General features: G+C 45.5%; 1 protein-coding gene across 1 annotated transcript in view; it reads right to left on the bottom strand.

Moving 5' to 3' along the window:
• clmpb (CXADR like membrane protein b) overlaps positions 1-17,086 on the bottom strand; it is a 75,753-nt gene that overhangs the window by 14,677 nt on the left and 43,990 nt on the right. Inside the window, exon 2 of the mRNA XM_053872185.1 lies at positions 6,743-6,894. Within this exon, the coding sequence (XP_053728160.1) occupies positions 6,743-6,894 (152 nt within the window). The remainder of the gene's footprint in view (positions 1-6,742; positions 6,895-17,086) is intronic.

The following is a 17,086-nucleotide window of genomic DNA, read 5'->3' as shown; positions in this document are numbered from 1 at the left end:
TTCAGAAAGAGCCGGAGATGACGAATGAATATATCAATGAATAATTTACCCCTGACATCTTTTTCAGTGACATCATTATTTTATCCCGCGGAATCGGCGGATCCGGAGCGTTGACGCCGATATCCTACGTGTCTGTTGCTGTTAACATTTCAACTGACAGTGTGTGGCGGCGTGGCGTGGGCAGGATGGCAGCCTCCACGTGAAACTTTGCAAAAGAAGTCAATTATGAATCAACAGTGGGGGATAATCACTTTACAAATGAGCAGATTTGCTGAAATGCCAGCGCCGGCCTTCACTTGGCTGATTATCTGGGCGGCATTCATTCTTATCTATTATTCTTTTCCTTATCACAAAGAAGTGGGATTGACAGCACAGATAAAGGAGTTAAGTCTTCACGGCGGTGTTTTTGCCGTGTCAGCAGTTAATACTTAAAGGCTTATAGTGTCAGAGTGGGTGTTCTCCCCAAAGGGTTCTCATGGCCCTGCACCTCGCAACAGGTACGGTGAGTCGAGTCAGAGAAAATGGAAAGAGTCGTTTGTTGGCTGCCCATCCACACAAAAACAATACACAGGAAAATGCATCTGTTTCCATAGGAAGCTGTAAACAGGGATTATTCAGATGCAACTGCTTGCATATTATTATTATTATTATTACTATTATTCATAAACAGTAGCATTTTTCCTCCACATTTTTTCAAAAATAAATGGCAATATTGGTTTTGATTTGACTGTAAGCAAACTATTAGGTACCTGATGCGCGAAAGTTACATGGCCGTTATCAGAATCGTCCTTTGAGGCGAAAATGTTATACTAAACTTTCACCTCTAATTTAGTACTAAAGAAACCTGTGGGATAATTGGACAATTAGAGCTCAAAGTTAAAAAAACACACGCGCACACACACACACACACACACACACACATATATATATATATATCAGAAATGTTTTTCAGGATGGGAAATAGATTTTCATAGATCTATATAATTACAGGAGGCAGAGATAATGAGCGAATGAATGCATAATACAGGGCATTAAAGTGCCTCTCCTTTGGGCCCGTAGGTGTCGGGTTCCCCAGACGATGTGAGCGTTTGAAACCAGATGCGTCAAGACTCCTATGGTTCGCCCCACATCCGTCAATCGTCTGAGAGGCTTCAGAAGGCTTCACGCTGCACGGCTGAAACCATGGATGGACATAGGGAATGTGGCAGTGACGACTGGACAAAGACCTGCAGAGAAACGTTCCCTAGTGTTCCAAGAGCAGAGGAGCTGAGTTATGAATATCGACCGGTGAGATGTGAAGCGCTGGAGCCACTCTGTCCATAAATCCTTCAGCAAGAGCATTTTGAGCTCAGTTCATTCATCAGCCAGTCGGTCTTTGAACTGAACTCACCGCAGGGACTCTCCAGCTGAGGAGCCACTGTCTACACTGAATACTTCAGCGATCCCAAGCATGACTAAACATGGTGTCCATTAGTTTAGAGTGGGACAGTGACAGCAGCTGATGCATCATGGCTCCCAGCGACAGCTTCATCACCACGCTGCATGAGATAACAAGACAAACGACTGTACGACGACCAAACTGTTCCCTTCTTCGCTTGTTCTTTGGAAACTCTAGAAACAAAACACCGGTTGTTTATCCAGAAAAGCACTGGCAACATGATCAAGTTTATACAAGCAACTTCGGGTGAAAATGACTCATCTATTTTTCTCTCTCATCGGCATTAATTTCACCCAAAAGTCATGTAACGCTCTCCAGATCCACAGTCCTTCATCCCCAGCTGTGGCTCTTCAGCCATGTATCACCCTTTTACAGCACGATAACTGAAACACTTCACACACGTAAAAACAATGGCGAGAATGGAACTATAGCTTGTTCGCTGGTTCTTCTGAAAACAACAAAGAATAAAATGAGAATACAATAATAAAGTTTCCTTTAGCTCCATTTAAATAAAAAAAGTTCAACCACCCCAACAAAGCGAATGAATTGTATTAAATGATGACTGTATGGTTTCTTTACTGCTAATAAAGTGGTGATTCATTTTAAAGCGTGAACGAACCCGTGCAGGTCTGTGTTCTAGTCTCTCATGCTGCACTTACACCAGCCTTTGTTTGCTCATTAGTCAGGTCGTGCCCAGCATGCCGGGGTCACACGGGGCGTCACAAACACACACAGCCAGGACACACACACACACAATCGCCTCCGCCTGATGACCTTACTGCGCTAACCACCCACTTATTTTTTAGCTTTATTGGTGGTTACCTTTCACTTGGAATTTGTCCTCATTTAAAAGAAAGAGAATCCTCCGCATGATGCCCCTCAACAGTAGTGTTTTACAGAAAATGTGCCCTCTCATTGAGGCAGAGACAAACCAACAAACCAGCGCTTTTTTGCTGAGTATCAACAGCTTCTGATGTCACTTGTTTATCAGCGCGAGTGTGTGCATGTGCACTTCCGTCCTCCTCCACAAACACAAACAAACGCAGCTGTCACACTGGCATATTACTCAGGGCCAGTGAGCGCCTGCAGATGGGTCTCTCTAAATGCTGGTGCCACTGAGCATCAGGGCCTGTAAAGAAACAGGGGCACCTGCTGTGATCACAGGTGACGACCGGCCACTTACACACGCAAACAGCCTCGCCACGCTGCGCACAGACTCGCGGGGAGCGGTGCCATCGGAGGGCGGGCGGAGGCGTCCGCCGGCACCACCTGAACATATTGCCAGCTCCTGCCCACGCGCCGCCGGCTGCTGACGTGAGGAAAATGTGACATTCATTACCGGCCGACGTGAATATACGGCGGCGCAGGTTCACCCGCCGGTGATGTGGGCCCGTCTGCTGAGGGACTTTTACGAGGACAGCAGCTTGGTTTTAGAGCCGCGGATGTTGGGCGGCTGCAGAGGAAGTGCGCCTGACGGCGGCGGCGCGATGCTAGCAGTCGGAACATAACATGAGCTGCTCTGTTTACTCAACTGCTGCGCTGCTCGTTTCACAGACTTGTAAAACCAAATCACTGAAGCATGGAATCGTGTTAAATATGTTTTTTTTCTTCAGCAGCAATTAATAGCAATTCTCATTTCATTTCTTCTGCAACAATTGCAAGTGAATCATGGCGTTAAAAACCAGCAAGGTCCCAGTGTTTTTGCAAGATAGTTGCAGCTATTTCAGAGCAAAAGTACGAAACTATATATAGCAAATGAGTAATAACAATAATTATGATTTATTATTAAGAATTATTTTTTTTACAATTGTTGAATCAAACTGTGCAAAAAAGATGCGTGTGGCTTCCAAACGTAAACATGGACTCACCGAACACCTTTAGCACTGGGGTGTAAGAAAATATCAATGCGCTCAAATATTGCAAAGCTTGATTGTGTGATATTCCCTGTATATTTCAGGTCAGCTATATGCATATTTAATACCTTCATACTTGTATATGCTGCTGCATTTGTGACGTGTTTAATACTTTTTTTTTTTTGTGAAGTAGTGATTCATTCCTCTGTTGGAGAGCGATATTTCACAGAATGTCAGGACAATAAGATCATTTCCATGCACATAATATTGCAGTGCATTATCTGATTTGCCCCCTTTAAATGAGAGTCTTAGTACAATACATTGCTGGACTTACAGTACCACAATACATCATAATGGATCGTATCGCCACTCCTGTATCGGGGTACACGTCGTATTGCAAGATGCTTGCCCTGCACAGTCCTAGTTTATTTTAAAGTATTAAAACAAGACTCTGAGTCTTGAAGAGCACTGAAATTACAGTTTAAAATATAATTTTATACAAATAAATAATAAACAGAATACAATGTTTAATCATTCCTTGGTTTGATATTTTGAGAAACACTTTGTTAAATGGAAATGAGGACGTGACATCAGTTGGTAACTATTTAAAAAATGAAATTTAATAATAATAATAATTATATTCCTGTATTAAAAATAAATGATCCGAAAACTGAAAAACTAAAAAAACATTAAAAGGCAATTCAGTTCAAAACAAACATCCATCAATTGGAGAAGGATAAATGTCCATTTATCAATGGAGTATTCTGTTTTTCAGTTATTACTTTTAAGACTTTATTTCTGTCACAACGTCAAATTCAGTTCCCAGAGCTCTGTTTCAGGTGAAAATTAAAAAGCCAAATGAACCAAAAAAAGGTGAGGAATTTAAAAACAATAAAACATTTTCCCTGACGTGGCTTTGCCAAGGCGTCGCTCTCTTCTCTCTTTTTTTTTTTTTGAAAGTCACCCTCCCCTGTACATCAGCTAAGAGGCTAAATGTTGACAAGCTGCTTCCCCGTCTCAACACGGCCTTGCAGCAGAACAAAAGAATGATTTATTCATCCAGCTGCAGGCGCAGTCTCTTCTCTGATCAAATTTTCAGATGTTAGGTTTTAATTAATGGCGCCTCCAATGTTATCTTCCCGTTAAATATTAATCCAAACGTTGCATTCTCAGCGCCGACCATCAAAGGCGCCTGTTTTCTCCCTCCTCTCATGCCGTGGCTCTCTCTCCTTTATTCTGCCACACTTGCTATCTGCGAAGCAACACGTCAGTGCACCAACGTGCAAATAGAACGGAAATCTGCCTCTGACAGGGAGCGGGAGTCATTCTTACACTCGGCTGCTCTGGAGGTGCAACCTTCAATTGGAGTGAAAATGCAGACCAGTCAAGGGAAACTGTGACATCTTCACCAGAAGCCTCACTTCGCTCCCGTCTGTCAGATTCCTCTGTTCTCCTCACCGTGGCTGACAGTGTTCCGGGGACAACTCATTAGGCCTTTAGTTCTCCAGCCGCTGCAGACGGTGCCGCTGAGCTTTGCGCCGTAGCATCAACAGTTGGATTTCTACTTGTGACTGTGGAGGAACTTGGTTCTGAACGGGAATCAAACCTGCTTTTGATGATAAGTGCATCGCTGCCTGCGCCGCTTCCCTCCACAGATCAAGTGAAGCATTCATGCAACAAAAGACCCTAAATGTCATTGAGTCTATTATTCAGCTGACGGTGCCACAACTCTGGCGATTAAAACCTCTCAGGAGCAGAAAACAATAACAGGTTAAAATAGCCCTGTAGTCTCATGTATTATTGATCAGACATGAACTATGCAATAAATAGCCTTTTTAATACGTTTGGAACCAAATTAAAGTAAGTCAGCTGTCAGGCTCCTCAGCTGTTTTTTAACCATAGGGCCGAGGCCCATGACTGGGCCGCTAGAAGTTTCAGTTTAACACCTCTGTGCTGTGAGCAGGTCAGGTTGCGCCATCTTTGCATTCCAAATGAGGCAGGCCATCTAGATGAGGAGGAGGAAGCAGCCTTTTCATATCTATCTACTCTCCCAGTATCAAAGAATGTGACTTGTGAAAGGCAGCAAACAACTGACAGTCCTTCTGGAAATCGAGAGCCAAACCAATATTTGGACAGGATACTCAGACTCGCGCTCTTGTCCGATCTTGCATTCACAACCAGCTCATGAATAAACAACAGTCGTATTTTAAGGCTCTATGGAGAAGAGCTTCAGTGTTGACAGCGCGTTGACCATCCTGACGGTACAGTCAGAGACTGGAGAACATGCGGCTTCCTGAATCACGATTCCTCATGCTTGGAACCAACGTTACAATAAATAACACACCCAGTTGAGAAATTGGTTGATGGACTCGACGGAAACGCAGAACATTTGGGGCCTAAGTGGTCCAAGGAAAATGAGAAAGTGAAGGTGGGTCTGGCAACCCGTTGAACCTTATGTCATCCGAGTCTGTCAGGTAGTGAAATGACTCAAAAATCTACGACCAGATTCCAATGACATTTGTTGATCTTGGGACAAGGCAAAGACCAAGGCGGTTGTGGCGCCACATTATGTACTTCATATTTACAGTGCGTGTGAGTTGCGGGACAATGCTGCCATCAACTGTCAGTAAGGTATTTATGGCTTAAAGAAGTACTGCATCAAACTGCGAAAGCAGTTGTTGGACAATAGGCAGGTCAATGAGTCTAGTTAGTTGCTGCTGAGAAAACCATGATGACCTGATGCCTTATGTCTTCTCCCCTAGTTTCGATGTTTCCACCTTGTTTTCATGTGTGTGGTCACGTGCGACCATCATGCTGAAGGCGTGGCATGTGGTGGAACACCGGCATGTTATGAGTGTAAATTAGCTCGGTGGAGGTCGGCGCTCTCTTAGGGCCTTTGCAGAAACAACTGTAGAGCTTCAGTAGGGGGGAAAGTTGTAGCGCCGTCACTGGAAATACCAGCCCAGCTAGTATTCTGTAACTGTCATGAGGTGCTGTTCATGTTGATCCCAGCCACTAATGCTATCAGTGTATGACACGTCATCATGTTGGTGAGACATGTTTGTTCACTGTGGCTTCATCAGACCATGACAGAGATGTTGTCACCCAGCTGTCTCCCTCCGACAACGCAAGCCCCATCTCAATTGTACCTCAATGATAAGAGCATTAATATTAACAGCTCACAATCTTCCACAATCTGAGTGGTAATAAGTCACAGATGCGGCTTGATAATAGCTCAGTAGAGCGACTGGAAATTTGGTGCATGAATATGAAAAGTGTTGACGGTCCACTGAGTGGAGCCAGACCCCGCTGCAGAGGTCAGCTGGGACATGTCGCCAGTCAAACATTTGTTCAGGCCCATGTTTGTGGTTTGCAGGACCAAACTGGAATGCTAACACCAGAGAGCAAACCTGGGTCGGTCAGCGACCTTCACAAATCCAGTGGATCTTACCACTTTCTGCTTGGAGTTGGGCTTCTGCAGCAGCCACTCGATATCCAGAGAGTTGGACGACGGCAATTGGTGGTGACACGGCAGGGTGGCGTTGTCCCCGACGACCTTCTTCATCTCCGTCTGGGCATCGACTGACAGCAGGCTGACTAGAACTGGGAAGGTAGAAGGAAGTTGGGGAGAGAGGAAGGAGAAAAGGAAGAAGGCTGTCAGATGCAAGCTAGCTATCCCCATCCAGAGCTCAGACATGTGACATAGATTTCTCAAACGGGAAGCGCAACACTGCCGAGGACACGGGAAGAGATGTGACCCAGAATCCTAATCACTACCTGCCAGATGTTGAGATGCATCACAGAAGACACTGAGACAGAATGGAGCGTCTGAAAGTGAATGGAATCTGGCACGGAAGGTTGACACGGAACGAGGTGATGGTCTTCTGGAGGTCAGGCGCGGTCACTGGGGACACCACTGGTCCTGGACAGTGGACACCCTCCGCATGACTTTCACCAGATCAAATCGAATCTAAATCTAACAAAATGGAATAATCTGAGTTGTTACAGACGACAGCAAACGTGAGAGGAAGGAGCAAGTGTTCAGTGTTTCACTTCAACTCACTCTGAGCTGCAACCTTTCCTCGATAACTGGACCCAAATTAGGCCAAATGCATCACGAAAGACTCTCCATCAGGTCAGCAGACCCAGTCACACATGAAGCCAAGTGTTTGGTCGCAAAGGTAATTTTCTTCATTCCATTGTACTTGTCAAGGCAAAATGGTGAAATAAAACAGTAAACCAACCCCATAATACAGATAAGAGAGGGAGAGCGTCTGATTGGAGGAGAAGAGAAAAACAGTTGAAACAATGGTGTGGCGGTGTGTGAGTGGGCAACCGTGGACTGCGGCCAGGCTGTCAGGGTGTGAGTCTCGGCGGGGAAGCAGTGAAGCTAATTTATTGGAGAAGGCTGGATAGCCAGTGCGCTTTAGTGGAATTAGCCAGAGGCGTCACTGGGAGCTAAAGCAGGAGCGTGCACGTGTGTGTGTGTGTGTCGCTGGTGGACTGCACCGCCGAGATATTCCACTCCCTCCACCTGGTAGAGCGACTTTAGAATAATGCCCAGCTCTACTGAGCTTACACAACAAAATGCAATGTGTATTTTTGGCGCTACACCACTTAGCCACTTGCTGTTAATTCAACTGCTGAATGAGCCCAACTCTCTCGGGGATACGCGAGGTAAAGTTAGCTCAGCCGACACACGACTGCCAGGAACCACGCGAGACTCTGTTACATTACGACTCTGCATATCGCCTTTGAACACATCGTTCACATGATGTTATGCACACAGACTGATCAGTATTAAGCTCAACTTGTGCTATGAGGTGATGTTTTTGCTGAAAAGAAATGCCAGCAGGGGGCAGTAATGCGTCTCCTCTGCCACGAAGGCAGCAGAATATTGCCAAGTTTTAAATCGTTTGTGACAAAACCTAGTGGAAATAAAACATTATCGACTGCATTTAGTCAGCCGTTCTCAGCCGTGCTCGGCTGGATATTTTTTTTTTTGTCAAGACCATTCAAGACTTTTCAAGGTATATAGCATGTTACATTCTGGACCATTTAAATAGATTTGTTTATGAAAAACCACCCCTGAATGCTACATTGGTGGCCATAAACAAGAAACTTGGTTGGAGATGAGCTAACTTAGAATTTGGCTTTGGAGGTGTTCAATATGTTCTTTTAGATTTATGAGAGTAAATGTGTTTAATTTGGTCTAATTTTTAGACTAGGTCTTAGCCCTTCTTGGTCTCGGTCTGCATCCGTCCCACACTCGCTCAAAGTCCATATCTTGACTTGTATATGACTATGCAGATATTACACATATCTAGCTGTGAACATTTGGTTTCCCATACTAGTTTACAAGTGATCCTCACGTATTTTGAAGCCTTTCTACAGAGCAGACAGCACCACTGCACCCACGGCTCATGGAGGCACAAGATCTGCTTTCCTTCTTACATTTAGTGGGCGGTGCAAATATTCCGCTGCACTCTATAGTCCAGAATTTACAGTAGTTGACTTAAACTGCCAAAGAAAATTTATACTACGAGTCAAGAACAGTTTCATACGTTAAAGACCCTCTTTCTCATGAGCTGTTTTCAAAGACAAGTCTCAGTTATACTGGTGAAATGAGACAATTCACTGAGATGTGACTTGGATCTTATTTCAATATTAAAATGAAAGAGAGCAACTCAAAAAGCAGCTGCTGCGTACTGGCAGATGGACTAAACACTGCAACAGTTAACTTTGCTACGTGACGCAGGGGCCTTTCGTCACCTGTGGACCCGCCACAAAACATGGCAGCACGACGGCCTTTGTGCTCAGTCGGCAAAACTGTCCCAGTGTGGTCCCAGAATGCCTCGGCCCCGTCCGCTGGAGTGAGGCTCCGCCCTCATGGGGCCCCACAGGTCGCAGGGGCACGTCAGCGGCGAGCGTCTAAACCTGTTAGTCAGAGCTGACGCAGAACTCAGAGGAGGAGACGCCCAAGTGGGAAATCCATCAGTTTGGTGTGAGCTTCAGCAGTTGCTCAGAATCTTTCTCGTTCAGTTCATACATTTGACCTGAAGGTGCTTCATTGTCAATCACATCTCGACGCGCTCTCACTTGACATTCCTCAGCGTTACGGTCACAGTTCCGGGGTCCCTCCGGTGGCCTGCGAGTGACAGCAGCGACTCAGAGGTCCCTTCCCTTCATTGAACCATCTGCTGACTTCCAAATAATGAGTCAGCAGGAAGATAGGTCCCACATGCAGCGGTGCTCCTGAGTCCTGGAGGTATCGCCTTGTATGACTTTTTCATGAATTATACGCCGAGTCGTGCATCTTCTACGAACCCTGACGTTATTATTTTCCATGCCGAGGAACATATTTCTGCTTTGTCCAAGCATCTCCAAGAGAACCACTTCAAAAGTCATTCTGCTTTAAGAACAGAATCTTCTGTTGTTATGTTTTTTTTTCCATATGAAAACCCTTAGTTCCATTTGAAATTTCTAACATTAAAAAAGGACAGTCCCTGGAGAGGATGTGACCCAGTAAAGGAAGTGAGTTCCGATCAATGGGCGACTTCTGCCGCGGCGGCCCGCCTCACTCATCAGGAGCCGGACGGCTGATCCGTTCACTCTGTTTTGGCTCTGATAAGAGCGTCCTCTTCCAAAGCTCCGCACACTTTCTTCAATGTGCTTTGCAGAAGAGTTTACCCGAGAAATAGATATGGCCAGGTTGACTGAAGAAAGTGGAGCCAGGGATTCTTTTTTTTTCTCTCCCACAGCTCATCTATCGAACCATTCAGTTTGAGTTCAAAGGCTCTAAAATGTTAGACGTCGAAATGCTTAGGCTCTTTTTGTCACTCCTTTTTTGTCATTGTATTCTTTATCAAAGACTTTTGTTTCGAGATGATCAGTGCTCTGCTCATGATAATGTTTCGTTTCGTTTCTTGTAACCCACTAAAACATATAAAACTCCCAAACAACAAAATGGAATGCTCAGATCGAGACTGCGTAGCAGTGGTTCTGCTAGCTTCAGTATACAATGTTTTGCTGAGGAAGTTTGTGTGTGTATTTCTGTTGAAGCATATCTATCATAGTGACGTCCAATTTTGGAGAAACCCCTCGCCCCTTGTGGGGCCCCTTAGTTGTTTGTGGGGGCCCGTTTTGCATGGCCTCACAAAGCCTCAGTTTAAGAGTGAAAACCTCAAAATAACTGGGCGATTCTAACTGGGTTCCAGTTTGGTCCAGAGTCCTGGATCAGGTGAGCCATGTGTTTTGGAGGGTTAGGTTCAGGAATGGAGGCTGGGGAAAGGGTGATGGCCAGGAGAGGTCCAAATGAAGATGGCATGCAAATGTGTGTGCGTGCGTAAGAGTGCATTTAAAAAAAGATATTCATCGAGTTAAAAAAAAAAGTTCATTTGAATGTAAAGGACAATTGCTGGACCTCATAAAAAGAACAGACAGACAGAGAAAAACCTATTGTCGTTGGCCGAGATAAAAATGTTGATTCATCATCCAAAAATACATATATATATATACTTCATTAAATAAATGTATTATTTATAGACATAAGTCCACAGTGAACTAGAAATGGCTTCTGCCAGAAAGAGTTGGCAGAGGAACGGCAGATGGCCTTGGTTGGTACATAATCGCTGCTCCCCACTTTCCCACTCCTTTAGTGTCTTGCGGGGCAGCTTTTGTGCTGGTGGAAGGGATGACACTGGGCTGCCAAAGTAAGCTGGCCTTGATGCGAGCTGCCGCTTGTGTACGGCTTGGCCTCATTCACGGTGTGCACAGCTGGGCCGCCTGGACCGCAGCAGCCCGTCATTCGTGTCAACATTGATGATGAGGCGTGGAGGAATTCACTTCTCTGGCAGATCTGCGCACACAGAGTTTCAGAAAAAAACGCTTTTGTCAGTCAAATTTCACGACCTCCATTTTCAAACTGCAGGAAGGTCAGGTGACCTAGAAAGGACGTTGTTGGCGTGCGGCTCACGACGAGCCTCGCCCAAGTGGCCACGTCTTCACCAGATTCCATAAGGACATGGCAAAGGCCAGGTCGATGAGCATGTGACCCGGAGGGAGGATTCGCGCAGCGAGGACCTGCCTTTGCTTCTCCACACCGGGCCCTGACCTCCGTCTCTCATTCCCCCTCCTTCTGTGGTGGGTGCCATCAGCTCTTCTCTAGTGGGGCGCAGTCTTAACAAAGGTGAAGAGGAGCGACGGACACGTCCTCCCATGAACACCTGAGGAGGTGAGCTGGGCCAAGATGGACACGTCTTGACAGAGAATGGCAGAGAAGCGGCGGTGAAATATGGATGGAAACCAATTTCTATGAAAAAGCCCTAGAGGGAGTTGTGCGCCAGTAAATCTGCCTGGCAGAGCCCAGCAATCTTATTACAGTGTGACCAGTGAGACGGACAGACGGACAAACAAGGCTGGACCGGTCTTCCACACAGCCCCGACTCGCTCAGCACATCAGTCACATTTTTAAGCTCGTGACGATTAAGAGAGGGGTTTGCAAGGGATGACAGGAAGGCGCAGGAATCGCTTTATTTTGAAAAGTTCAAGAGACTTATTCACTGCATCGCTCAGCAATTTCATCAAGGGGTTTGGTGCTTAACTTCAGCTGGCAGTGAGATTCCTTCACCAGCCTCAAAGCAGTGCACATGCCCCAGACAGTGGCACCCTTCTGCCTGAAAACCTAGGTGTGAAGGTGAGGAAGAAAGAGACGGACTGGGCTGCAGAAAAACATGCTCGACCTCAAATCATCTCATGAAAAAAAATACATATATTTATCAAAATGCCTGTTATGTTTTTTAAGAATCTGTAATGCAAATATCGGGAATATAGGGAAGATTATTCTTGACATTCAACAAGAAAGGAAATCCAATTCTAAATTTATTGTGACAATACATGATCCCCACTCAACTAACCTTTAACAACAGAGTCAACACAACAACGTAAGAGCAAGCTCCACTCTGAGAGATGGAGTCGCAGGCACTGACATGCTGTGGCTGACCCGGTGAGCTTGGTGGCTAATACAAGCAGAATACATTCACTCCCTCTCAGTATCAGAGATTCTACCACTCCTCCAGTCTCTACGTTGACCTGAAATTTTCCAATTTACTAATCGTGTTCAATCAATTGCTCCGCCATGCTTCAGAGTCCTGCGTGACCTGACTCGTTTCCTTCATTACTCTTCTGTCACAAGTCATATATCATCAGCAAACATCATGGTCCACAGACACATACACGTCCTGTACAAGCCGCACATACTCTGATGCTCCTGACTTCCACATATAACAAGTGATGGGCAGATGAGGCTTCATGAAACAGCGTCCCTCTGTTTAGTGCTCCGTAGGTGGCGCTCTCAGTTTAAAAGTGAGGTGAGGTTTCAATGAAATATTGGTTCAAATCGAAAGCTTTTTGAGCTCTGAAAATGGGGACACTGTTTCATGAAGCCTCATAGAAGAGCAACCCGCCTCACTGCCCACTCAGCGGTGGGTTCATGGTCTGAATTAGAGTTGAAACAATGAAGAAAAGGAAATGCTGCTGGGAGTAGCGCAGCTGTGAGGGCAGGACAGTCCATCTCACGTATGGCTCCGTACCGTGCACTCGTTTCAGCGTTGCATAAACACACATCGTCGCGTCTGATGTGACTGGCTCGGTGTTTCAGCGCGTCGGTGACAGCTCTGTCCGTCAGGACGACACTCGCTCCCACAGCAGAGCAGCGAGGACCAGCCTCTCACTGACAGCCAACCAGAGCCAGCGCCACACAACACTGTAATTTACCACGCCGCTGTCATCAGACATGCAGAGTCCCGTCTTCATCCTCGCCAACCAATCTGTACAAACCCGCTCCATATTCTCTGCAGAGGGAGAAAAGTCTGCAACCAATTTAATAACAAAAAAAAAAACAGAACAAAACCTGATGATAAGCAAAAACACGACATCATATAAATAAAAGGCATCCACTCTTAGTGCTGACATGACCAGAGTTTTTTAGCTGAGACGTGGACATTCAGAGAGGAACAATGTTGAAAGCAGCCTGCTTTCGACAGCGCTCAGCACATTCGTACCGCTGGACAGGAAACACCCACTGAGATGACAAAATTGAGAGTTCTCTTTTCATACCGTTGAATATCCAGCCGAATTCAAACAGACTGGTCACATGACAAGGAGGAACCTCAGCATGCCAGCGCTCACAAAAGCGACCTCAGGACGGTGGAGACGGTCTTTGGCGCCGCCACAGCTTCCGTCTTAATTGTGACTTCGAAAGAAGGGAAGTTCCAACATGGAAACACGTGTCAGGCATGTGACAGTTTACAGCCCGTCGGGTTTTATGGCGGAACGTATGGCTGTTTCCCCCTCACATGTAAACCATGTGTCACACTTCATCTGGAAGCATCCCAGAAAGCCCTTGACCTTCTATCTCTTTTTCATTTCATTCTATTTGACTCGCTCTCCCACAATGCCTCTGGAGCCACAGAGTTCCTGCCTCAGCCTGCAACAGACCATAAGTAGTCAACGAGGATGTTATGCCATTTGCTGTCTGGGTCTGTTCAGGGATCTCCTTGTGAAGACACAAAATATTGACCCACATGTCCAGAATAAACTGAACCAAGGTCAGTATAAGATGCTCCGCTGACATTCTGCAAACGGAGTGGCAACAATGGCACCAATGCAAAAATGACTGTTCCAAAATGTTGAGCTGAGGACAGTGATGGGCTGATGAAGCTTCATGAAACAGTGTCCTTATTATCAGACGCTGTTTGGCTTATAAATGTTGGTTCAGAAATATAATGGTTTCTAAACGAGAGGATTTATTGTTCAAATCCAAAGGTTTTCATGCATCTAGAGCAGACCTTGGCAATGTGCGGCCCGAGGGCCATATACCGCTCGATGCCAGTAATTTTGTGGCCCTTCTGCCATCAGACTATAACTATAACTGTTATGTTGTAATTTTTCTGCTTTTTTTTGTTGTTTCTCTTTTAGCCACCACCACCACGTCAGCAGTAAATACAACATGTTCTTGTTTGAAGACTCAAAATACATTGAAAGAATACTGGGAATATATTTTTAAATAAATTGAATTCTGGTCCATAATTATGTTGATTTATATTCAATTTAAGTGCATATAAAATGAAACATTTCAATAGGTTTCATGGCATATTTACACTTCTTAATATCGGTACTTACATTTCATCTTTTTAGATCAATTTTGTCCTTGTTACTTAAGTATATGTTTTGGATATTTTGCCATCATGTTTTGCAGTCATCGCTATCTTCCTTTTGATGATGGCCCCTCGGAACAGTTACGCGTTCTAATGTGGCCCTTTCAGAAATGTAATTGCCCACCTGTGATCTAGAGGGCTGTGAAAATAAGGACACTGTTTCATGAAGCTTCAAGTTGTAGCACATGATCACGTCTGTTTCTAAGGTCATTGACTGATGGACGGTTATTATGATGGAGCCATCTCCCTCTGGTTCTGAGGGGAAAATGATTTGCTCTTATACCAAATTCCAAACTGCAGTAGGTTCCAGGACAGAGCCAGGAGAGGCCTAAGACAATGTTGGTGCTCCTTCTTTGTACAAGGTAAACAAGACAAAGAGCCACATGTGCGCGATTGTCCGGGCCATGCTCCACTGAAAGGGCGCCCTCTCTGGGTCTCTCGAAGCATGGTATGTAGAATGAAATGAGATTAGCACAAGGCTTGCACTTTTAAAATGGCATTGTACATTTCCCCTGCAGAAGAGGAAAGAAGGTAGGAGACGTTGATAAAAGCTAATTACAGCGCTCCCTTCAGGGAATAAGATTCAGTCAAACCTGCTTACAGTGCGATACACATGGTATCAGCGCTGCATCTGGCGGAGTCACCCACACACACTGGTGGAGCTGTCCGAGGCCATAGCGCCTCTCCATAAATCTCACGCTTTTAGCCCCAAGTGGCTCCGACTGCACTCCCATGCCGGCCTTCACACCACTGCCAAGTCTGTTCCTCTGACAGACACTGACTGTAATATTCAGGGTCGTCTTAGAATCCTGCTGCTGCTGCACCGTCTCCTGACTGAGGCGTGTTTATGGTTTACACCCAAGTTAGAAAAGAAAACTTGGACAGCAGACAAAAAATGTGTTGCATATAGTTTCAGGCATTTTTATCAGATTATTATCCTCTGTATTTTCTTTTTCCAGACCATGTTTTACATCCTGCAGCAGTTAGGTTGTTGGCAGGTCAGGAATAGTCAACTCTTAAGAAAAGCCTGGTGAGCAACATGCTCAATACTTTGGTGTGACCCTGAATGACTTCATCTGAGCTACGGCACTGCAGCACAGGGCCGCACAATTTGACGTGGTCCTGCTTTCACGGTCAACAGTCGCAATGAAAGAAGAAACAAAGGTAGAGGTAAACCACATGTTGCCGTCACAACGTCTCCGACTCTACTCCGATACACTGGGCCCACACTGGCTGGAGAACATGGTTGGCTCCAGGGCTATTTTAAGTGAATTGGAAAAGGAAAGTCCCTGATGAGGCTCGCGACCTTGCCGTGGCTCAGCAGTAAAGGATGAATGAATATGCTGAAACAGAAATGCCACATGAGCTGGCCAAGTGTTTGCGGCTGCTGCTGCTTATTCAAAAAGAAATTACATTTACAAAGCTGCATTCTGAGCAGGTCAAGGACTTGACACTGACACTGCTCCACTTCACTGGGAAGTTCACAAATAACTAGTGGGGACGACCCGCGATCCTTTGTAGGGGTTTCATCGATGACACAAACGTCTGGGAGCCAAGAAGAGAGCCTGCAGTCAGACGCCACCACTGGGCACAAACATTAGCAGCAGGAAAGGTCTCAGTCAAACAGGAATGAAGATGGTAGACGTCAGGGAAATCCGTCCAATCTGTACATGGAGAACATGGCTCGGTGAGGTCGACTGCTATTGTTCTTTCAGCTCAAATATCCACGGGTCCGTCAAGCCTCGCCCTGATGAGCGGCTCCATACGACACAACAGACTGTTACCATGGAAACCACATCATAGCACATCATAATATAGAGACCTCGCTGTCTGTTCCTAATAGATTCTGAAATGAAAGTGTGCTGAGCTTCATTCGGGGCGTCCGTCCGTCCGTCTGTCTGTCAGATGCGGGTGCACTTCCTGAACTGTCTGGAGAGGAAACCCGCCATGTGGGGACAGAGAACGACAACGCTCCAGGCTGAGACCTGACCTGAGCAGAGACGGTGGCATGTGGGAACACCTTAGAATACAGGTTATAATAATGAATATGATACAATAATAATCATAAAATAGTTATAAAACAATGATGAACACTGGTGTTGACCATTTGTTAAAGCTAGCCTTTCCATTCTTCGTCTTGTAGTCCTAAATGAACGCCTGACCTTGATGAAAAAACAGTAAGAGGAAATGTGAGTTTGTAGCCCTCACTAGGATGTTGATGCAAACCCAAAGCATTCTGTCGGATTGTAAAGTCTCCTGAGGTGTAGCTGTTGATGCTTCTGAGGTGTTCAGTGGAAGTTGCAATGATCGTCCACCGACACCCAAAAACAAAAGAAAAGAAAAACGAAAAGGTAGCTGGGACAGGGAGTTGAAATTCAAGACCAGCTTTTTTTGCTAACCGTTTTCTTTCGTGACCGTTAAGAGTCGTCCGACGGGATCACACGCCGAAGCCTTTCAACACAGTTAAAAAGGCGATTTGCTGACTTCTTACCCGGCCTGACAGATGGTACACTGAGAAGCAATATGAGCTCCATTCATTAAAACTCCGTAGATGGCAGGTTTGCCTGCTGCTGATCAAC

Source organism: Synchiropus splendidus, chromosome 8 (assembly GCF_027744825.2).
Source record: "Synchiropus splendidus isolate RoL2022-P1 chromosome 8, RoL_Sspl_1.0, whole genome shotgun sequence".
In the NCBI taxonomy this organism is placed as follows: domain Eukaryota; kingdom Metazoa; phylum Chordata; class Actinopteri; order Syngnathiformes; family Callionymidae; genus Synchiropus; species Synchiropus splendidus.
This window is presented reverse-complemented; position numbering and strand designations above follow the sequence as displayed.